Below are 23962 nucleotides of genomic sequence, written 5' to 3'. Positions count from 1 at the left end.
TGTACATCTATAGTCCAATATTGACTATTGCTATTTTTTGTCATAATTTTCAGGTTGTGAGGTGAAACCTCAGGATTGTTGTTTTGTACATTTCATTTATTATTAGCTATTTAGAACATTCTTTCATGTGATTATGGGTAATTCACCATTCTTCTTTTTACTTGGGTTAACTATTAAAAGTGAAAAACTGGGATGGGTGGTACTCATGAACCATGCTTTTAACTGGAGGTTATCCAGAGTATTTTGAACCTGTGTTAGCTTTGCTTAGGAGATCAATTCAAGTAAATTGGGAAATGTTTCCAGGTATTATATAATTATAAAAACAGATCATTTGAATTTGACTTTATACTATTCAAAGTGCTTTTCACAATCTCATACCCTTTATTTCATTATTTCTACTTAATATTGATCCTCCTCTAATGTTCTCATATAATGTTCTCATAATATTCTCATATTCTCTCTACTTATATATATTATTTCTCAGTACGATGTAATCTCTCTCAAGGCAAAAACTATTTGTAAATTTCATCTTCATAGTTCCAACTTCTAGCATATGCATTATATACAAACAGGTGCATTATAAATGTTATTTATTATTTGATTTATTAGTGTTGGTTGTAGGGCAAAAAAATTCATCAATTGTTTCCTGGTGCGATTGGCACAGGGTGTAGGTTTGTCAATGAATTCTGAGTGGGATGGACAGGAAGTGACAATTCTGATATCAGAATAAATTCTTATAAAGTGATGTGAAGTTCTCACTTGAAATCTGGGATTTCCCGCTTCTCATTCTCCCAGTCCTGTCAGTGACGTTGTAAGGGTGTGGAAGAATGAGTAACTTTTCTTTATAATCACTTGCTCCTCTGGTCCCAGGTTTCAGCAGGGAATTTCACTTTTAGATGAGAATATTATTAACAGTAATAAGGATTATTCCCAAAGGATAGATATAACTTTTCCTTTTTACCTCTGTTGGCTAAAGCTTTAGTTTTCTCATTTATTTATTTATTTTTTGGGATGAGGGGAGAAGAGGAAACTTGGGAAATGGGCAGCAAGGTAGAGTTAAGCAATAAGCTCTTTGAGAAAGAGCCTAACACCAGAGCTTATTTCATTAGGTGTGTCTGGCTGCTTATGCAGGTTCTTTGTGAACTGTGATAGGTTTCATAATTAGCTCCCCCCCCTTTTTTTTTTCCTGGGGGAAGTAGTTTGTTCTCTTTCCCTTTCTTCTTCATTATGATCCACTCTTCCATTTTGCAATTACAAAGAATTCAGAAGAGAGAGGAAGGGAAGAACCTTCAAAAAAGAAGAGATTCAGAGAAGGAAAGAAAAAGAAGAGAGCCAGAGAGAGAGAGAGAGAGAGAGAGAGAGAGAGAGAGAGAGAGAGAGAGAGAGACAGACAGACAGACAGACAGACAAATACATATAGAAGAGAAATGTTTCTCAGGAGGAAGAATTTTACATAATAAGCAACCTCCCCACTCAGAACTGCTCCATAGGAGAATTCTGCCAGTCTGTCAGTACACTGCCCATCTGTTCCTGGAGCCTTGGGAAAGAGAAATCTCTTGGATGAAACCAGAATAATCCCTTTTCTTGTACCTAGTCAACTTTAATCAGCAATACTCAGGTATCGTGGTGTTTGAATGTATTTTATTTCAGTGAACCTCATCCTATCTTTTACAACTAAAATCTAACATTCAGCAAAATAACATAACATTTACTTATATGAAATGCTTCTATTTACTTTTAAATAAACTAAGGATAATTTACCTTCATTTATTCCATTCTTTGGTCATTTCCTGGCAGGCCTGGAAGAAATGGAGAACACAATTATTCATTCTGCTTCATTCTTGCTATACCCAAGGTGTATTTTTTCATTTATTGCTTCTTTCTTTTCTTTCCTGTTCTTTCTTAACTGTTTACTGAGTAAATAAATCCCCAGAGATTCCTTTCCAAAGCAGAAATATTTATCAGAAACCACTAAGCTCTTATGGTACTCTTTCTTTAACCTGTTGGATCTTGCATTTTTCTTAGTTCATGGATTCCAGTGGTGGAGTAAAATATTTTCTACAAACCAGCTTACCTCTTTTTCTAAAGATGATCTCCAAATATTTTGCTTAAATTATTGGGCTGAAACCATGGGTTAGGGAATTGATGAGAAGGTACATTTATTCTAAAAAGTCTCAAAAATAAGTTATGAATTTTTTCTAGAAACAGAATGGAATATAAAATTTCAAGGGACTTCAGGACATATTTAATCTAACTTCCTATTTAAAATAGAGATCACTTTTTAGTAATTGCTTATAGGTAGTCATTGAGCTTTTGTTTGAACAGGTGGCATATCATGTTAGGTAGCATAATGAAGTACATCCAGATTAAGGAAAATGACAATTCTATCATATTGATACCATTTCTAGAATATTACATCCAGGAAAACCCAGTTTTAAAGTCCTGGCATCAATACCAATGAATGACCTTGGGGAAGTAATACAGCTTCATTGGCTTAAATTTTCTAATCAACAAAATAAAGGATTTAGATTAGTTCTCTGGAATTCCTTTTAGTTCTACTATTCTATACCATCTAGTGATGGAGAACTCACTATTTTACAAGTTAACTCATTCTTTTTTGGATAGCTCTGAGAAAAACATAGCGAGACCCTGATGGATGGCACTAAGCTGCCTAAGGAGGGATGAAGTAGTCTAGGGTGACCCATTTGACAAAAAGAGAAGAGAAAGGCAAAGAAAGATAATAGCATCTTGAACATGAAGGTCTTTGCCAAATACTTGTTGATTTGTGGCATAGGAAGGATCCCCAGATTAGGTGGGAGATTGGACCAGATGCCATCTGAAGCATGCCCAGCATCCAGCATAGTAAAGAGTCTATATACACCTCAAAATACTTTTCAACTTTAAGATTCTATTATTGGGAGTTTCTAGAGTTCAATTCAATTCAATTTAAGGAACATTGATTAAATTACTACTCTTTGCCAAGTACTATACTACATGTTGGGTTGGAGATATGTCTAGCCATAAGAGGTATCTTGTGGTCCATTCCTTCATATTGAACATCTTATGTCTCTTGCAGGGAGCTCTCTGTGGTCTGCCTCCTCAGAGCCCATCCTGGATTCCCCAAAAATGTTTTTGTGGTTTCTTTTTTTCTCCATTCTAGACCTTCAATACTGTGGTGAGTGTTTTTCTCCTTGGATTTCAATAGTGGATGTGGAATGGAGATAAGGACAGATCAAGCATGGAGAGTACCTTCTCCCTTTCAAACTTGAGCCACCATCCTGAAAGTTCCTGCCCGCCTGTCTTTTCTACTATTTCTACTCTATTCCTTTGGCTCTTTAAAAAATCCTTATTAATGGTACCAACATGAAAGACAGGATCAATATGGTTAAGATATAGGGCATAGATTTTGCATCTGCACCACACAGTTTAAACCTTATACATGTTTGGTATGGTCTTAATCATTTCATACATGTTAATTCCCCCCCCCCCCAGGTTAAACTATAAGCTCTCTGAAGATATAGTTTTATAGTTTTTGTCTTATATTTACCTTATTTCCCAAGCAATGTTTAGTGTAATTCTAGGTACATAGTAAGTATATCTCAATAGATGCTATTATTATTTTCCAAATTAAGCTGTAGGCACTTTTAAAAAAAATATTAGTTTTCAACATTTTTGATTTTCATTTTTTCTCCCACTCTCCCTCCCATCCTCCTTCCCCAAGATGGCGAGCAATCTGTATAATCATACTAGACATATTTCCACATTAATAATGTTGTAAGAGAAGAATCAGAACAAAAGAGAAAAATCACAAGAAAAAAATAACAAAAAAGTAAAAATAGTATGCTTTGATCTATATTCAGATTCCATATTTCTTTCTCTGGATGTGGGATAGCATTTTCCATCATGAGTCTTTTGGAATCATCTTAGATTGTTGCATTGATGAGAAGAGATGCTATTATTATTCTTTTGGAGCTTTAAGGTTTGCAAAATGCTTATCTGATGTAATATGTGCAAGTTATAAAGAAGTGAATTTCAACTCAGTGTAAGGAATCACTTCCTAACAATTAGAATCATACAAAAGTAGAAAGGATTTCTTGAGAAGTGGTGGGTTCACCTTTAGTGGTGACCTTCAGGCAAAGATTGCTGGACATATTGGAGAGGGGAATTCTCATTTATAATCACTAACATTTATAATAGCAATCACTATGTGCCAGGCATTGTGCTAAGTGTGATCTCATTTGATCCTTGCGACCACCCTGGGAGAGATGCCATTTTATACCCATTTTATAATTAAGGAAACCAAAGCAAACTGAGGTGAATGTCACATAGCTAGAAAATGTCTGAGATCATGTTTGAACTCAGTTCTTGTTTACACAAGGTACAGAAATCTATCCACTGAGCTCCCTACCAACTGTTGTAATTATTCAGATATGAGCTGGACTACATAATCATTGAGATCCCTTCCAACTTTGTGATTATCCTCTGTAAAATGAGGTGGTTTGTTGCTATTCCTTTCAGGTAGGATATGAGAAGTGATGGTATCAAAGTGCAAATTTAAAAAAAAAATTTTTTTTGGACTTAACAAGAGAATTTATTTTGCTTGACTACACATATTTATAACAGGATTCTTCCTTCCTTCCTTCCTTCCTTCCTTCCTTCCTTCCTTCCTTCCTTCCTTCCTTCCTTCCTTCCTTCCTTCCTTCCTTCCTTCCTTCCTTCCTTCCTTCCTTCCTTCTTTCTTCCTGTTTTTTGCTAAGGCAATTGGGGTTAAGTGATTTTTCCAGGGTCACACAGCTAGGAAGTGTTAAGTGTCTGAGGTTAAATTTGAACTCAGATCCTCCTGACTTCAGGGTGGTGCTCCATCCACTGTACCACCTAGCTGCCCCTCTTTCTTTCTTTCTCAATGGGGAAGTAGGTGAGAGGAATTTTCATTGATTAAAAAAATTAATACAAAAAATGAAGGAGTTTAACCTAGATGCAATCCAATGTCTCTTTTATTCTGTGGTACAGAATTAGGCACCAAGTGTTGCTGTGCTAATTAGGAGGGAGAAGGAAAAGTGTATCTTTGGAAAGATGGAGCCAATGAATTATTTTCTTTTCCTCCAATCAATCTGGTTTTTCATTCTGAAGAAGCAGTCAGTCTGTTCTAAGAGTGGGGATTACAAAAAAAGGCAAAAGAAGTCCCAGGCCTCAAGGAGCTCATTGTCTAAGATGGGGAGATAATAAGTGAGCAATCATGTACAAACAAGCTATATACAGGATAAATTGAAAGTTAATAAGTTCTTGTAAATTAATTGTAAATAATCAAAGAAAATTATCCTGAAATGATAAAACACAAGGGAAAAGTAGAAATAGAAAAAAATCACCATCTCTATGGAGATCCTACAAGGAAAACACATAGAAACATTATTGCTAAATTTCAAAACTCTCAGATCAAAGAGAAAATTTTACAAGAAACAAACAAAAATTTAAACTGGAGCCACAATTAGAATTGCACAGGATTTATCAGCAGATATAGTAAAAGACTGCAGGTCCTGAATTATATAAATTACATATTGACATTTAAAAGAACTAGTTCTCTGGCTAACAATATTACATTCAGTAAAATTAAGATTAATATTGAATGAAAAATAATGGACTTTCAATGAACTCACAGGTTTCCAGGATTTTGTTTCAACCAAACCTGAACTCAATAGAAAATTTAACATATAAGAGCCAACATCAAAGACTAGTTTCAGGGGACTCAATGGAACATTGTTAATGTTTTATACATAGAAATGTAAACCATATATTTAAAATTGACATCAGTAATTAGGTAGCTCAAAAGAAAGATTGAGGAGCAGAGCTGAGTATGATCTGGCTCTAAAAAGCAAAACTGTCTAGGAAAAGGTAAAAAGTAGCAATTATGCTATTATGAATGAAGTGCAGAGCAAAGATTGACACAGAAGCTTCAGATGGTAGAATAGGACTATAGTTCTGAAAACCTACTCAAAATCAGGAATACCTTAAAGGTTATAATACCCTCCAAAATCTATAAAGAAATGAGTGGGAAAGGAATAGAATAAAGTGGTGTATACAAAGTTGTGTAGATTTATAATAGTGAAAGGAAGTGTAGATAAATGAGAAAGAGGGAGGAAAAGGGTGGAGAGAGAAGATAAGGAAGAATACTATGGGTGGGAGGAGCAAGACAAGTTAAGGGAGTAGAATTAAAGTAGAAGAGTTAGCAGGGATAGGAAATAGGATCAGAAGTAGAATTTATTAGAAGAAAACAGGGCTAGTGATTATTGATCTCAAATGAAGTCACACTTAAAGATTCAAACAAGAGTCATATGTCAGCCATGTTAATATTGTTTTAGATGCATGTATGGTATTTACATAAGTGTATAAATGTGTGTATGTATGTATGTATATATGTGTGTGTGCATATCTATATCTATATCCATGTTTAATACCTGCTTGGAAGAGATGGGGGGGGGGAATTAAAGAGGGGAAAAATAAAGTAAAAAGTGCATAACAGAGAATAAAAAAATAACTTACAAGGAAGCAAAGATGGCCAATCATGAATATAATGTCTTCTATTATTACATATGCTCTCTTGAACTGGATTAAATTGGAAATTTATTGTTATATTGTTATATATTTTGAATCCTCTTTGATATTCTGCTAAGCACATGACAATCTGTTGTTTTTTTATTTTCTTTTTTCTGTTTTTCTTTTTCTATTTTGTTTTTTCTTATTTTGCATTTATTTTTTACATTTTTTAAAGTGGGACTTTAGGTAGCTCTTAAAGGAAGCTAGGGAAGCTGAGGAGAAAGAACAGTTTGAAAGATGGGGGAAGGAGGAAGAGATTGTGTGGTGACCAAGGCCTGAAGCATTTCCCAGCTAGAGGATGTATATTCCTTTAAGAACTTCCTCTTGTGGTTTAAAAGTGGCCATAGACAAGCAGATTAGTGTTAGAATTACCAAGTGAAATTTGAATTAAATTTCAATTTCTTTAAAATGGAATGCTTAAAAAAAACCCTGAAACTCCACACTGTCATAAGCAGTCCTCTTCCTCTCTTGTTATGGGGAAATGTTCATATTTGTCATTGTATTTCATATTCATGATAAGAAAGAGAAAATTAAAACAAATGAAGACTCTGTTTAAGAAACACTTAGGGCCCAATGATGAGAAGGTATATTTTCTTGCAGTTGACATTCCCAACTCCCTTATTTCAAATGAAAGCAAGATAGCCTCCATAGCAAATGATTTCCAAAACTGGATCAACAATATCACTTTGCTCTTTGAAAAGGTCAAGAAGCCTTATAGAGGTAAGTGACCCTCTAGTCTGTTTGGGTTGGTTCATTTGATCATGGATATTTCTTTTGGTACAGGGGAAAGGCAGAGGGAGACCAGTCAACAACATGGATCTGAGTGATTCTACGCTGGGGTGGGGATGGGAATTATTTATGAGAAATAAAGACAAGATAAAGAACAGCTGAGGGGAGGGCTATTATGGGAGAGGGCCTTATTTTTATATCTCTCTTCAACTTTAGGGGCAGAAAGATTTATTTAATTTTTGGAGATGCAATTGAGGTTAAGTGAATTGCTCAGGAACACATAGCTAGATTTGAATTTAGTCAGTCCTCTATCCCCTTGAGCTACTTAGCTGCCCTAAGAAGTCCTGATTTCAAAGCTCCAGGCCAGACAGGATGCCCTGGAGAGAAAGGTCTACCAAGAAATGCTAAGGAGAAAGTGTCAAGTGAAGTCTCTGTGGTTTTCCTCTTAAGGCTCCTTCCAGATGATCCCGAGATCAGAATGGGGAGCAGCGCCTTCTGACTGCAGTATCCAGCTGAGGACTCCTGTCCCATTCCTCATCATCCACCACCTCCCTGGGCAGGAGTGTCAGGAGAAAGGCACCTGCCAGCAGAGAGTGAAGGAGCTGCAAGAGCTTCATATCAAAACAAATGGCTGGTGTGATGTGGCTTACAAGTAAGATGTGGGGGCAGTGGCCTCTAGGCTGGCCAATAAGTTTGGACTGAGCAGTTCTGGTTCTTTATTCCATCGTTGTTATTGTTGAATCATGTCTCATTCTTTGTGACCTCATTTGAAGTTTTCTTGGCAAAGATACTGGGTTAGGTTGCTATTTCCTTTTCCAACTTATTTTGCATATAGGTAAACTGAGGCAAACAGGGTGCTGTGTCTCACCTGGGGTCACATAGCTAGAGTGTTTGAAGCCAGATTTGAACTAAAAGTCTTTTTGACACTAGGCCTAGTGCTCTATCTATTGAGCGGCCCAGCTGTCCCTCTTCAGTCCATGGTAGCTGGGTAACTCAGTAAATAATGTGCTGGATTTCCAATCAGGAAATCTCAGGTTCTAATTCTGACTCAGACACACAAGCAGTGTGATCCTGGGCAAGTCACTTGATCTCATTCAACTTCAGTTTACTCATATATAAAATGGAGATGGTAACAGCACCTATATCTTAGGGTTGTTGTGAGAATTAAATGAGATAGCATACAAAAAGTACTGTACAAACCTAAAAGCATTTTGCAAATGTTAATTGTTATTTCCATCATCATCATTTTTAGAAAGCTTTCTTGGGAGTCCTATCTATTTATAGCACTAGGTTAGGTCAGACCATTTGTAAAGTGTCTCCTGTTTTCACTGTTGCGGTCAAGCTATTAGAAGGTAGAAATATAGTCCACTGAATGATAATGATATTGTGCATTTGTGAAAGACAGTGTGGTGATAGTGAATAGAGAGCTGGTCTTTCAGTCAGGAAAACCTGGCAATGTGATCCTAGATAAATCACTTAAATCTCTCATAGTCCCAGTTAACCTCTAGAAAGTAAGTCCCAGGAGTAGCTAGATGGTGCACTGGATAGCATGTCATTCCTGAAGTCAGGAAGACCTGAGTTTGTATCTAACCTCAGACACCCAACACTTAACTAACTGTGATCCTGGGCAATTGCCTAAAAATTGCAGAAAAGAAGTTCCCCTCTAAAACTATCCTATTCCTATTTTATAGTTGAGGAAACTGAAGCAGATAGTATATAAGTGACTTTCCAAGGATCAGGAAGTATTTGAAGTTGGATTTCAACACAGATCTCCCTAATTCCTGGCTCAGTGTTCTATTTCCTGCTCTTTGGCCAGCATGACCTGGAAAAAATAGTGGTCTTACACAAATGCAGGTACAGGCAGGAAACAAACATTAAGTCCAAACTATAAGTACCATGTCAAGTGCTGGGGGATACAAATACAAGGAAAAAGAAAGATGGCTCCTACCCTCAAGGAGATTACATTCTATTGAAGGAAGACAACTGAAAAAAGGGAGCAGAAAAGGGAAGGGATTTGATGGAATTAGAAAGCAAGTATCATAATCAGGTCTGGAGAATCAGAAGCAGAGCTGGGAGGGGACTCTGGGCTGGCTAGCCTGGGCTCCTCCCCAAAATGGAGAGGCCGGAATGACCCCACCAATGGAAGAACACAGCAGGCCTAGAGGAGTAGTTTGGAATGAGAAGGCCCCAGAATCCCCCAGGTTACCCCAATCAACTTCACAAAGATTTTAATTCAATTAAACTCAACGAACATTTGACCACACATTGAGCAAACATATTTGAGCAAACACTGTTTCAGGTAGTGTGCTAAATGTTATGTTTACCAAGAAAAAAAATGAAATAGTCCCCATAAGGAGCTTATTGGACAGGAAAGACAGAACTAGATAGTTATTTGTCTGGAAAAGATAAGAGAGTTTTTAATGGACTCCAGGGGCTAGCTGGGTGGTACAGTGGATATAGAGAATGGCAGGAAACTTGAGTTTGAATCTGGTTTCAGACACTGCTTAGCTGTGTGACCTTGGACAAGTCACTTACCCTGGTTTATCTCAGTTTCCTCATTTGTCAAATAAGCTGGAGAAGAAAACGGCGAACTATTCCAGTATTTTTGTCAAGAAAACCCCAAATGGGGTGAAAAAGAGTTATTCATGATGGAAAATGACTGAAGAACATAGGATCAATGAGAGTCACCAGTGTGGGGAGGCCCCTTGAAGAAGGTGGGATTTGGGCTGAGATTTAAGGGAACCCAAATTAGCCAGGAGACAGGAAGCATTCTTCATTTTAAAGATGAGAAAACTGAGACCCATGGAAGTTAAATTACTGGCTCAAAGTCACCCAAACAGTACGGGGTCTTCTGATTTGATTTGAGCTCAGATCCTCTTTCTCCAGAGCCAATTCTCTTTGCACTGTACTCTGCCATTTTTTTGGTTATTATTTATTATATTGTGTAGCAGGTTGCTTAAATCTTTTACACTTTTTGTGACCCAATTTTAGGATTTTTTTTATTGCAAAGATATAGAAGTGGTTTGCTATTTCCTTCCCCAACTCACTTTACAGATGAGGAAACTGGGAAAAACAAGATAAAGTGACTTGTCCAGGGTCACACAGTAAGTGTCTGAGGCCAGATTTAAACAGGAAGGTAGATAAGTATTCCTAACTCCAGGTCTAGTTCTCTGCGCACTATGATGCCACCTAGTGGCCCATGCTTAAATCTACCACTATTCATTTTCTACCTAATTCCTTCTCTATTTATTGTTATTTTCATAGTATTTTATTTTTCCAAATACATGCAAAGAAAGTTTTCAACATTCACCTTTGCAATACTTTTTGTTCCAAATTTTTCTCCCTCTCCCCTTGCCCAAGACAACAAGCAATCCTAGATAGGTTAAAGATGTGCAATTCTTCTAAACATATTTCCATATTCATCATAGTGTGCAAGAAAAATCAGGCCAAAAGGGAAAAAGCATGAAAAAGAAAAAAAAAAAGCAAACAAATAACAACAACAACAAAATGAAAATACTGTGCTTTCATCCATCTCCATAGTTTTCTCTCTCTGGCTGTGGATAACACTTTCCATCACAAGTTCTATTAGAATTGCCCTGATTCACATCATTGTTGAACAGAGCCAACCAAGTCCATCATAGCTGATCATCATGTAATCTTCTTGTTGCCATGTACAATGTTCTCCATGTTCTGTTCATTTCTCTTAGCATCAGTTCATATAAGTCTTTCCAGGCTTTTCTGAAATCAGCCTGCTCATCATTTTTTATAGAATAATAATATTTCATTACTCCCATTCCTTTTCTAAATTAGTTAACTTTTCCTTTATCCATTTAGTTGTACTATCATTGGGAATTCAGCAACCTATATTGGTAGGTTCTCAGTATCAATAGGATACTTTTAAATAAAACCGCATCTTTCTGTTTATCTCAATGCTTTTCAAATTGAATTCAACTTTGAGAGACATACCTGCAACTTTATTTTATTAAGCTGGCTATAGTGTGGAAAATTTGTATATCTATCCTATGATCTTAAATCTGAAGACATCATTTATTCTTCTGATTCACCAGTCCTAAGTCTATTTTTTATTTTCATTGTGGCTTCCAGGCACTACTATAGCCCTCTCTCTTATCCTAGTGCATCATATTTATGCTGACCTCCCTTCCTTTCCTCTTCAATAGTGATCCTGATCCATGTGTCCCAGCTGTCCTCTACCCTTTTCTTACTGCTTTGTTCTTCTAATGCTTATATCTACACACACTGCAACCTTCAGTTACCTGTGATATCTTGTTTTTGTGCTCACCATGAGTATTCACAGAATGTCCCTGGAGGAGTTCACACTACTGTGCTTTCCAGGTCAGTAAAAATTAATATAAAGGGAGTGAGATAGTTGAATGGATAGAATCAAGAAAACCCAAGTTCAAATTCACCCTTAGACACTTATTGGCTGTGTGACTATTATTGGTTTAGTCACTTTAATTTTCTGTGCCTCACTTTTCCTCCTCTGGAAAATGTGAGCAATGCTAGCACTTGTCTCATAAGGTCAGTATAAGGATAAAATAATATTAGAAAATGTTTTGCAAACATTATTATTAAGCATCAGGATAAGACTGTAGTGGAGAAACTGTCCATTGTACCTTTTATACTTTGACAGACAGTGCTTTAGACATAGATGTTCTTCTTTAGGACATTACAAGAAAACAATGAATTTTGTGGGTTGGGAAGTTGAGGTTTGTCCCTGTAGCTGGATTGTATTATTGATCTTTAAACATTTGACTTTATCTCTTCCTCATAGCTTCCTGATTGGTGATGATGGCAATGTGTATGAAGGCGTAGGCTGGACTACCAGAGGCACTCACACTGTGGGCTATAATAACAAGTCATTGGGCTTTGCTTTTGTTGGAAGTAAAGCAGGTAAAGGTCAACCCAACCAAGTTCTCACTTGGCAATTTTGAACTCCTATAACAATCATTTACAAGGAAAGGGGATATACTAACATAGACCTGGGAAATATAAACCCAACAACTTGATTATTTCATGCTTTTTTCCTTTTTGGGGGGTGGGGTTCAAGTGAGAATTTTATATATATATATATATATATATATATATATATATATATATATATTCCCCAAATGTTTCTTTTCTTTTCTTTTTTTCTTTCTGAACCAAATGGTTTGTTTTGAAAGTGTTACAAGCTGGGAATAGAATCTCAATGATTATTTATATATGTATATCTCCATCTCTCTATTTCTCTGTGTGTTTCTCTCTGTCTTTGAGCCTTGGTCAGATTATCTGCCACCCATCCCTTACCATGCCTTCCTGCACCTGAATCTTCCCACATGCCCTCCTGGTCATGCTCTTCCCATTTCCTCCTGATCTAGCTTCCTCCCTCCCTTGCTTCATCTCCTCCTCCCCTATGGACCCTTTTCTAATGAATTCCATCCATTTTTGTTCCCTCTAATTTCTCCCTTTGTCCTCAGCACTGATGGATGACAAGAGCAGGGGACGCTGCAGCACTTTTTAGTGGTTCCTAGCTGAGATAATGGAAAGAAAGGCATCTCTGCCTTGGGTGAAGGGGTTGGGATTTGATTTAACTATTAGATTATGATCTCTTGTCAGGAGGGTCTCCCAGTGCTGCTTCCCTGACTGCAGCTGAGAAATTGACTTCCTTTGCTGTCTCCAATGGTTACCTCTCACCCAAGTACATCCAACCACTATTTGTTCAGAGTGAATCCTGTCTGGTCCCCCCTAAGAGTGAGGTGTCCAAGAAAGGTAAGCGCTTTAACTTTATCCATTCCTTTTCTTTCTTTTTTTTTTAAATAAAATTTTAATTGATAACTTATTTGCATTTTTTGCATTTCTAGATGCATGCCCCCCTTCTCCATTCCCTTTCAATATAATAAATTTCATTTCATTTCACTTAATAAATGTTAATTAAATAATTACATAATTAAAAGGTTATTTGACAGCTAGGTGGTTCAGTGGATAAAGTGCTGGGTCTGGAGTCAGAAAGACCTGAGTTGAAATCTGGCCTCAGACATTTATTAGTTTTGTGACTCTGAGAAAGTCATAATCCCTACTTGTCTTAATCCCCTGATGGCAAACCACTCCAGCATCTTTGCCAAGAAAACCCCGTAAATAGAATTGGTGTTCTGTGGACCATGGGATCACGAAGTCTGACATGACTGGACAGCAACAAGATGATACAGTGTAATGATGCCCAAGGTTTTTTTCAAACCTTTTTCAACAAAAAAAAAATGTTGTGAATTCCTAAGCTTTAATGTACAAATTTATAATATTCTTTTAGATTTATGCAGTAAGTATTTAATATAAACAGTGATAACAAGCTTATGGTCCTTCAAATATGCTAAATTAACATATTCCTTACAATATTCTTTTAGATTTATTCATTAAGTATTTAATATAATTTCAGTGATAAGAAACTTAGGATGCTTCAAATATGCTAATTTAATGTAATACTTATAACATTCTTTTAGATTTATTCATTAAGTATTTAATATAACTACAGTGATAACTTATGATGCTTCAAATATGCTAATATAATGTACTACTTATAATATTCTAGATTTATTTATTAAGTATTTGACTACAGTGATAACAAACTTATGATGCTTCAAATGTGCCAATTTAATGTACTATTTATAATATTCTAGATTTATTCATTAAGTATTTCACATAATTACAGTGATAACAAACTTATGATGCCTCAAATATGTACATGATAATAATAGTTAACATTTATATAGTGCTACCAGGCACTGTGCTAAGCACTTTACAATTATGATCTCATTTGATTCTCAAAACGACCCCGGGAGGTAGGCACTATTATCATCTTTATTTAACAAATAAGAAAACCGAGGCAAATAGAGTTAAAGTGATGTGCCCAAGATCACTCAGCTAGTAAATAAATGTCTGAGTCTGAATTTGAACTCAGATCTCCTGAGTTCCAAACCAGGCATTCTATCCAATGTACAACCTAGCTGTGTATAGGTTCTATTTGTAACATAATTATTTACTGCTCAAGTCACCATACATGAACTTTTAACTGAAATACTTACTATTTAATGGTTTTGAGAACCATTAAACAAAATCAACTGTGAATAGAGAATTAACTTTTGATACTTAGTGGCTTTGTCTTCTTGGGCAAATCACTGAATCTTTAACATGTCTAAATCTATAAATTGTAGAGAAAGTGTCAATCTCTTTTAACAGCTAATTTCCTCATCTAGAGATGCCCATACAAAGAAAAAAAAAATCAAAACCTCTTTCGTTTCCCCTTCTTTATGGCCTTTTACTGCATCCAGGGTCATTTCCAGTTATCTTGATCTATATCTAGTCATTGGATCCAGATGACTTTGGAAAGTGAGGCAGGTGACCTTGCACAGCCCTCCCTCATTTAAACCCAATTCACTTGCATGTCACAGTATCACCTCCCTGATATTATTATGGTCCTCTTGGAGAATGAAGGACAAACAACAACCTTATAATTAATGAGTGTCAGCATACTGTGCTAGACATTGAGGGAAATACAAAATTTAGATAATCCTCTTATCTGGTCCTGACTAAGCCTTCCTCCTTCCAAGATCCTCTGACTTGTCCTTGTCTAGAGAGACCCTTCCCGTGGTGTCCTGGCTTATTTCCTTGAGAAAGAGAGCATGAATCTGACTATTTGAATTCTGAGGAAGAGTACACCTTCAAAACTGAATATCTAGTTCTGTCTCACACTCTTTCCTGAAGAAAGATATTGATCTTTCAGGTAGGAGAACATAAAGATGATGATGATGATGATGATAATGATGAATATTTTTGTCACACTTACTATGTGTCAGGAGGTATAGGAAATGCTTTAAGATTTTATCTATATTTTGGAGATGAGGAAGTTAAGGGTAAAAACAGGTTAAATAACTTGCCCAAAGTCACATATATAAATAATGTTAATTTTTAAGATGAGCTTCATTCATTTTTAAGGCCTTGATCAGCACTTGGACAGATGGATCAGTCTATTCACAGGATGGCTGATTCTTATGAGGGCCCTTTCTCTCAAATGCATACATGGATTCACAAGTATGATATATAAGACTGTACACACTTATTTCTATTACTCAGTGTGGTGTGGGAGAAAAGATTCTAGTCTTGAAGTCAGATCACTTGAATTTAATTCCAAGCTATGATGTTTATTGGTTATTGTGATGTTGTTGATCAGTTTCTCAGTTGTGAACAACTCTATAATGCTCCATGGATTTTGCCTGTAGGGTTTTCTTGGCAAATACACTGGAGAGATTTGCCATGGCCTTATCCAGTGTGTCTCCATTTTTAAGATGACAACAAATAAGTATTAAGTGACTTGCCCAGCTAATAAATGTCTCATTTGGGATTTGAACTCCAGTCTTCTTGACCCCAGACCTAATGCTGAACTACTTAGCTGCCTCTGAGCAAGTCACTATCTCTCTGAGTTTCTTCATACAGAAAATGAGGATAAAGTATTACAGAAGTGTGAGCTATAATTATTACAAATTATTTTTAAAGAATATACTGACATATGGCCAGATCTTTTCCCTAATCCTTGCTTATATAGACTGGTTTGTCATCTTCTGTGGGCTGACTTTATCTGTGTCTCTGCCCATTGGTCTTAGCCTCTGTCCCAGGGTTTTTCCTCTGAGAGAACTCTTTCCCTTATCTTTGTCTTGTTGTTTGCAGTAACTCTTGTCAGTTGCCAAGCATTCCCAGAATTATACAGATGGGACTTCTCCAGATGATAATGGAACATGTTCCTAGAGAACCTTCAGGAGAACTTATAATTTTTTTTATCCTTACCTTGAGGCTGGGCTGTATGGAAGAATCCCTGAGATACTATGACCAGAGACTTGGCATTATAGGGGGTCTTTCTGTTTTGCTGAATGGCAGTTATGGGGTCGTATATTGGGTAGTATAGTAGAAAGAGATTGGAGTCAGAAGTTGTGGGTTTGATTCTTAGTTGATCTGACAAAGGCCAACCACATGATCTCAGCCAAGTAACTTACCTTCCTGACACTCAGTTTCCCTGTTTGTCAAAAGGTGATTATGAGAGTTAAAAGACAGCTATGAATAGTGGCTCTGTCACTTAACCACTCTCAAGGGGCACTGAGAAAGTCACTTAAAATTTGGGGGTCTCAAGTTTCCTCATCTATAAAATAATATTGAATAAAAATGAAAGTTAAATTTTATCACCTTGAATCTCCCTTTTAGCTTTGAATGTGAGCTAGGAGCCTATGCAAGAACTTCATAGCTAGTGAACTGAGTGCTGAGGTTAAAGACAGGAAGAACTGAGTTCAAGTCTGACTATGGACTATACAAACCTTAGCAAGTCACTTAACCTCTTGGCCTCAGTTTTCCCCATCTGTAAAATGAGAGTAACACTTCAGGGTTGTAGCCAGAGTAAAAGATTATACATATACAAACACATATTATTTATATGTACATATGAAAATATATACACATATATGTATTTAAAGTGCTATATAAAGGCTTGAAATTATTATGATTATGCATACTTGCCCTATTGTAATTAGGAGAAAAGTGTTTTGACAGTCCTAAAGTACAGTGGAAATATAAACTGCTATCATTATTACAATTGGCCTTCTAATTTTCCTGATTTCTTTCTCCTCTTTCTTCAGAATGCCCTGACATCATTTCTCGCTCCTCCTGGGGATCTCAAGAAACTTATTGTCCTAAGCTGCCTGGGCCAGCTAAGTATGTCATCATTATCCACACTGCAAGCTCTCCTTGCAATGTGACAGAAGAATGCAAGATAATGGTTCAAAATATCCAGTCCTATCACATCGACAAGATGAAATTCTGTGACATAGGTTACAAGTAAGACACGTGAAAAAAATCCTTTCCTGTTCTGCTCTAATAGTCAGTCAGTCAGGTGAACACTCCATTAGTTGATTCCTACAAAAGCATTGATTAGGTATTTACTTTGCACAGATAACTGTGGTAGGCACTGGAAAAGATGCAAAGTTTGGGTGAGATAAGTTCCCTCCCCTCATGGAGTTCATAGTCTAATGGGGGAATAAACACATCTTATTATATTGGACATTAGGAACAGCTAGATGGACAGTGGATAGAACGGATGGAGTGCTGGGCCTGGAGTTAGAAAGACAGATTTCAAATGTGGCCTCAGATACTTCCTAGCTGTGTGACCTTGGGTAAGTCACTTAATCCAATTTGCTTCAGTTTCCTCACTTGTAAAATGAGCTGGAGAAGGTAATGGCAAACCATTCTAGTGTCTTTGCCAAAAAAACTCCAAAAGGAGTCATGAAAAGAAGGACAAGGATCAACAACAACAAAAGAATTGTAAGATGTTGAGCTAGAGATATCTCATTATTTATTTAGTTCTAGAAGACATCTCAGTATTTACTTAGTTCTAGAAGGCAGCTCAGTATTTATTTAGTTCTAGAAGACATTTCAATATTTACTTAGTTCTAGAAGACAGCTCAGTATGTAATTCTAGAAGACATCTCATAATTACTTAGTTCTAGAAGACATCTCAGTATTAGTTCTAGAAGACAGCTTAGTGTTTATTTATTTCTAGTCCCATCTCTAGGATGGATTCTCTGATTTGGATTCACTATAAACCTGAGTCAGCTCTTCGACTTAGTGTTGGACATATATCTGAGGTCACAGAAAGGAGAAAGATTTCTCCTTTCTGTGACCTCAGATATTTACTAGCTGTGTGACTCTGGGCAAGTAACTTAATCCTGCCTGCCTCAGTTTCCTTATCTGTAAAATGAACTGGAGAAGAAAATAGCAAACCACTCCAGTATCTTTGTTAAGAAAACACCAAATGGGGTCCCAAAGAGTCACAACTGAAACAACTAAAAAAATTATAAAATGTTTCTATATGATACAGTGTTCTGTATTATATATGATAGTGTTTTTATATATAATATGTATTATATATATATATATATTTTAGGTACTTGCTCTTTTCTCTTTAATAATCTTTCCTTCCTTCTCATCAATCCCTCCCTCCCCCATACACTCTTTTCTAGATGATAATGACTCTGGATTCTGAGTCATCTGGATTAACAATCTTTAATCAGGATGAAAAATTTTCAGTTTTCTTTAAGCTGTTTACCCTGATTCTGATAACAATAACTTTTTTTATCTCTTCTCTAGTTTCCTGATAGGTGAGGATGGTAGAGTGTATGAAGGAGTGGGCTGGGACACCGAGGGAGCACACACTTATGGCTACAATGACATTGGTCTGGGAATTGCTTTCATTGGCTTATTCACTGGTAAGGAAAGAGTCTGCCTGCAGTCAATGTATTCAGGGCAGTGGTCCGGACAATGATAGCAGTACATCCAAGGCATGCCAGAATGCTATATTTATTATACTGTGAAAAGTCCTTTTATAATTAATAAGTGAATGAATGAATAACAAGACTTTGTTGAGCTCACACTATTCACTAGGCCCATGCAATCTGGAGGCTTTGAATTTGCCTTTGTTGCTTACTTTTGGCAGCACCAAGGTCAAATATTGGAATTTGGCTTTTGACTCTGGTCAAAAGAATTCCATCAGTTATCTATTTCCCAAAGAGACCCACATTCCATCTCAATCCAGCTTTTATAATGCCTCTACTTTTGTTCTCATTTAGGAGAGTTTGGAGTTGCTAATTCCTTTAAGGAAGGTGAGCACAAGTGGGCAATTTCCTTCCTACATCACCATGTGTTTTATAGTAAGATTTTAGGATAATCTGGCAGATTCTGTCAGTTTTTGGTTGCCAAAAAATAGTGATATGGCAACAAGATTATACAATGATCAATTCTGATGGATGTGGCTCTCTTCAACACTAAGATGATTCAGACCAGTTCCAATTGTTCAGTGATGAAGAGAGCCATCTACACCCAGAGAGGGAACTGTGGGAACCGAGTGTGGTTCATAACATAACATTTTCACTCTTTTTGTTGCATTTTATTTTGCTTCTCATCTTTTTTCTGATTTGATTTGATTTTTCTTGTGTGGCAAGATAATTGTATAAATGTATATGCATATATTGCATATATGTATATAACATATATTTCTGCCATGTTTAACATATATTGGACTACTTGCCAGTAGGGGAGAGGGTGGGGGAAAGGGGAGAAATTGCAACACAAGATTTTGCAAGGGTTAATGCTGAATAATTGCCCACACATATGTTTTGAAAAATAAAAATAAAAAATTAATAAAGGAAAAAAAAAAGTAAAAAATAGTGGTAAAGTGAGGGGAGAGAGTTGGAATATGGTGACAAAATGGGGTATAATTAAAATAATAATTTAGATTGAGAGTTTACTAAAAAACAAACAAAATCAAAAAACAAATTTTTTTTTTTTTTTTTTTTTTTTTTTTGAGGCTGGGGCTAAGTGACTTGCCCAGGGTCACACAGCTAGGAAGTGTTAAGTGTCTGAGACCAGATTTGAACTCAGGTCCTCCTGAATTCAAGGCTGGTGCTCTATCCACTGCACCACCTAGCTGCCCCTACAAAATTTTTATTAATAATTTTAACTTTCTGATAGAGTCTAAAAGACCTAGGTTAAAATCCTGTCTTTTGACCAGCTGTATGACCATGGGCAAGTCATTTAATCTCTCTCAGCCTCAGTTTTCCAATCTGTAAAATGGGGATAAAAGTACCTGTAGTATAGGGTTGTTGTGAGGCACCAATAAACATATTATAAAGCACTTTGAAAGCTTTGATAAGTGTGCTAATTATAATGCTGCTGCTGCTGCTGAAACTCCACATATCTTTTCCCTGTTTTTTTTTTTTTTTTCCTTAAGGAAGAAATTTTTATTATTCTAATCCTTATTTGGATAAGCTTTGTCTGATGTCAAAATTAGTCAAAATTCCCAGAGCACATGCCATGTGATTTGGAACAAGGTACAAAGATGACTCAGGAATGAGTGGGCTGGAGGTTTGGCAGACCCCATTAGCCTTAACATTCTTCTTTTATATGGTTTATTAGAGCTAAGATTTAAAAGAGACATCAGGAGCTTTCTAGTCCAAGATGAAGAAAATGAGCTCAGGCTGATTAATAATGTTGTCCAATGTCATACAGTAAGCAACAGAAGTAATCTGAATGCAGGACTTCATACACGAGACTATTGAGCTATGTGCTCCCTAGGTTAATATGTATAAAACTGATGGAAATATTACTGCTTGGATTTTCAGGTCTGATTCTCCCTAGGGCATCTCCTGGGAGACAGGATAGGAAGTATACATAGCTCTTTAAGTGTCAACAAGAAATCCATCAACCAATCAGCAAGCATTTGTTTATAAAATGCTTTTATTATATTTTTATTTATATTATTTCACTTGCTATATGCCATGTATTAGGTTAAGCACTGAGGATACAAAAAAAAAATTAAAACCATTCCCTGCCCTCGAGGATTTCACATTCCAAACGGAGAGTACACATGCAAACAGCTTTGTATAAACAAAATATACAAAAAGTGAATGGGCAGGTGTTTCTTGGATGAAATAAGTGACTCCCCAAAGAATTAAATGAATCATTTTATTGGAGGCTCTTTAGTGTTAGGAGATCTTGGATCCAAATCTCAGATGGGTCCATAGGTTACTATCTGTGAACCATATATTTGAATCCTTGATCCATCCTAAAGGAAAATGTTTGTGTCCTGAGCAGAATGCCATGGCAAATTTTAGATGGTCTGGGTGGTGTTTTTCAGAAACTTCTCCCAATGAAGCAGCTCTGAATGTGGCCCAGAATTTGATCCAGTGTGCAGTGGACAAAGGCTACTTGATTCCTGACTACCTTTTGGTGGGACATAGTGATGTTGTCAACGTTGTCTCACCAGGGCAAGCCCTGTATGATAAAATCAAGAACTGGCCCCACTTCAAACACTGAGTATGTCTACTACTAATCTACTTCTTTACTTTTTACTTCTCCTTGGATACCTGCCTGGGGTGTAGGAGTGGAGATGACAAATCTGATCCCACCCTCCCAAAGGTTTCTGGGGGAAATTTGATACTAGTTTTCACATCAGCTATTCCCTTACCCTGGGGGTAGGTGACCTCAGAGAGGAAAGGGAGATGCTGTCTCTAAGCCTGGAATCTAGTTCCAGTTCCACTGAAGAAAATCGGGAAGGAGGAGTTCTATTATTCTTCTGCTTATTCTAAAAATTTACCTTTACTCAATAGAAATGGCTACTCTTGTCATGTATAATACTTGTTTTTCTATTTTACTTCATGCATGGAAATGTTTATTTTATTTAGTATTTGTTACATTTAAAATAAAAAAGTAATTATGAACTTGTTGAACATTAATATGTATACTTCTATATGCAAAGAAAAAACAGAAGACTATATGAAATCATACAGCAGAGGGCAATTTTATGAGCAACCTAGAAGCTAGAAATCACCTTCAAATTCTCTAATTTGGCAACATATGGACAGGCACAATAACTAATAACTAGAATAGCTACCATGCCTCCATAAGTAGTAATTTGGCCTGATTCCAACACGCAGCCACCACCTTGGTTCAGAGAGTTCTTGGGAATGAATTTCTCCTAAAACTCAGTTAAAAACTCAATTTCTTGATTCTTCTCATTATACTTAGGCTTCTTTGGGCTCCTCCCATCAAATTCCAAGATTTTGGTTTGTGGTGATTATGATACAGCCACTTAAAAAAAAATTCATTTCGAGTTCCAGTTTCTCGCCTCCTCCCCACCCCACTTCCCTCCTCTACAGATTTAGAAGACAAGGAGTAGGATACCTATTGTACATATGAAGTCATGTAAAACTTATTTCCACATTAGCCATGTTGCAAAAAAAGCAAGAAAAATAAGGTGGAAAAAAGCTTATTTGTACTCAGAATTCATCTGTTCTCTCTCTTGAGGTAGTTTTTAAATCATGAGTTTTTTATGAATTATAACGGATCACTGTATTGGTCAGAATAGTTAAATTCTCACAGTTGATTATTGTTGTAATATTGCAGTTACTGTATACAATGTTTTCTTAGTTCTATTTAGTTACAGTTGCTTATGATATAGCTATGTTAACAAGATTCTTCATATTAATGTGGCTCCAAACCCATTTCCAACCCCAGGTGATTGTGGGTATCATAGTGTTCCTCTTGGACACTAGGAAAATTGTACAGCTTTGAGACTGAGAGCATATGATGCATATGATAATACAATAATAACTGAATTGCACCCATAGTTCTCTTTTGCCCCACCAGTAGGAAGGGTTGTTTCTTTGTGATCCTCTCCACTTCTCTCTGTTCAAGCTCTTCTATTTCAAGTTTCCTATCTCCCTTCATTTTCTCTAATTCTCCACATCCCTCCTGTGCTTTAATGCTTACACTGTTTAGTCACATCATCTGCAGTGGTTTCTTTGTCTCTGTTACCTGGGGTTTCCCCTGTTTCTCTTATCAAACTGTGATCTCTTCAAGCATAAGGTCTTTGTCTTCTTCCAATTCTGACTCCCCAACCATCTGGAGACTCCTTGAGAATAGGGATTGTGTCTTCTCAATTAGAGGGGAACTCTCTGAGGGCAGGAACTGTGTTTTTTTCTTCTGGATCTTCCTGCAGAACCTAAAGCAAGGTCCTGCTTACAAGGGATACTCAGGATCTCATATTGGTCAGACAAAATTGATTCTTAGCTATCCCCTTGCTTGGTGTGAAAGGCTGGAAATTGGTATGAGGGAGGATACAAAGTCTTGCTCATACTTTTATATACAGTAATACATTGCACTCAGCACATGCTTTTGCTGAAAAAAAAAAGGCATCATTTGAGTGGGGAGTAGGTATTATGAAGAGTATGTCTTAGAGGCTCGCTGGCTAACTCCTTTTCTATGTTCATGATCTAAAAGTACGGAGTTGCTGGAAAGGAGAAGGCAGAAGAAGGAGGAGTAAAAGGAACCAGTCAGCAATGTGAACTTTTGGAGGAGAAACTGTTTTTACACACACACACACACACACACACACACACACACACACACACGTGCTATAAGACAATTAAAAAAAATCTGTTGTAACATAATAAAATGATACTAATAAAAACTTGCAGTAGAGTGCCCCTCTTGGAATCAGGAAAACTCATCTTCCTGCATTTAAATCTGGCCTCAGACTGTGCGACCCTGGGCATGTCAGTTAAATCTATTTGCCTCAGTTCCCTCCTCTAGAGAAGAAAATGGGAAAAATCACTCTATTATCTTTGCAAAAAAAAAACCCAAAGGGGGTCACAAAGAACTGCACACGACTAAAAAATGACTGAACAACAAACACAAAAGCTTGACATGTCTTATACCATGTGATACTTTGTAGAGGATTTTCCCATGACCTCATTCTACTTCATTCCATCCTTCAGTTCACCTTGTGGCATAAGGTAGCAGAAGGTTTGATCTTCCCATTTTCCAGAAGGAGTAACTGAAGCTCAAAGACTCAATGATGCACTCTAATTGTGCTTTATATTTTTATTTTCTTTTCTCAATGAATGGGTGATGAAGCCAGGATAAAAATCCAGCACTTCTTACACAATCCAGAATTCTTTTTATTATTTACAGCAAATCTCAATCTATCCAGCAGGGGGTAGTGAGCTATAGACTTTCTCATTCTCATCCTTCCATATTCTTCCTGTGAAATCCC

General features: G+C 36.7%; 1 protein-coding gene across 2 annotated transcripts; it reads left to right on the top strand.

Moving 5' to 3' along the window:
- Positions 1-1246: 1246 nt before the first annotated feature.
- PGLYRP3 (peptidoglycan recognition protein 3) lies at positions 1247-21623 on the top strand. 2 transcript variants are annotated; one of them, XM_074262096.1, is made up of 9 exons: positions 1247-1618; positions 3077-3175; positions 7192-7311; positions 7771-7972; positions 12113-12231; positions 12937-13089; positions 16992-17190; positions 18499-18617; positions 21021-21623. In XM_074262096.1, the coding sequence occupies exons 2-9, from the start codon at positions 3127-3129 to the stop codon at positions 21068-21070; spliced, it is 1011 nt and encodes a 336-aa protein (XP_074118197.1). In that variant the 5' UTR covers positions 1247-1618; positions 3077-3126; the 3' UTR covers positions 21071-21623. The 2 variants fall into 2 exon arrangements, with proteins under 2 accessions (XP_074118197.1, XP_074118196.1); XM_074262095.1 differs by having other exon boundaries at positions 1248-1618; positions 21044-21623.
- Positions 21624-23962: the final 2339 nt, after the last annotated feature.

Source organism: Sminthopsis crassicaudata, chromosome 4 (genome assembly GCF_048593235.1).
Source record: "Sminthopsis crassicaudata isolate SCR6 chromosome 4, ASM4859323v1, whole genome shotgun sequence".
Taxonomy (NCBI): Eukaryota; Metazoa; Chordata; class Mammalia; order Dasyuromorphia; family Dasyuridae; genus Sminthopsis; species Sminthopsis crassicaudata.
The sequence above is the reverse complement of the archived record's forward strand: the minus strand, read 5'-3'. Positions and strand labels throughout refer to the sequence as shown.

What these genes read in the sequence shown, in the direction of transcription:
- PGLYRP3 (XM_074262095.1), top strand. Translation starts at nt 3,127, where the DNA reads ATGTTTTTGTGGTTTCTTTTTTTCTCCATTCTAGACCTTCAATACTGT. An exon ending in GAGTGAGGTGTCCAAGAAAG is followed by an intron (nt 13,090 to 16,991) that starts GTAAGCGCTTTA and finishes CTCTTTCTTCAG; the next exon opens with AATGCCCTGACATCATTTCT. An exon ending in TTTCATTGGCTTATTCACTG is followed by an intron (nt 18,618 to 21,043) that starts GTAAGGAAAGAG and finishes GGTGTTTTTCAG; the next exon opens with AAACTTCTCCCAATGAAGCA.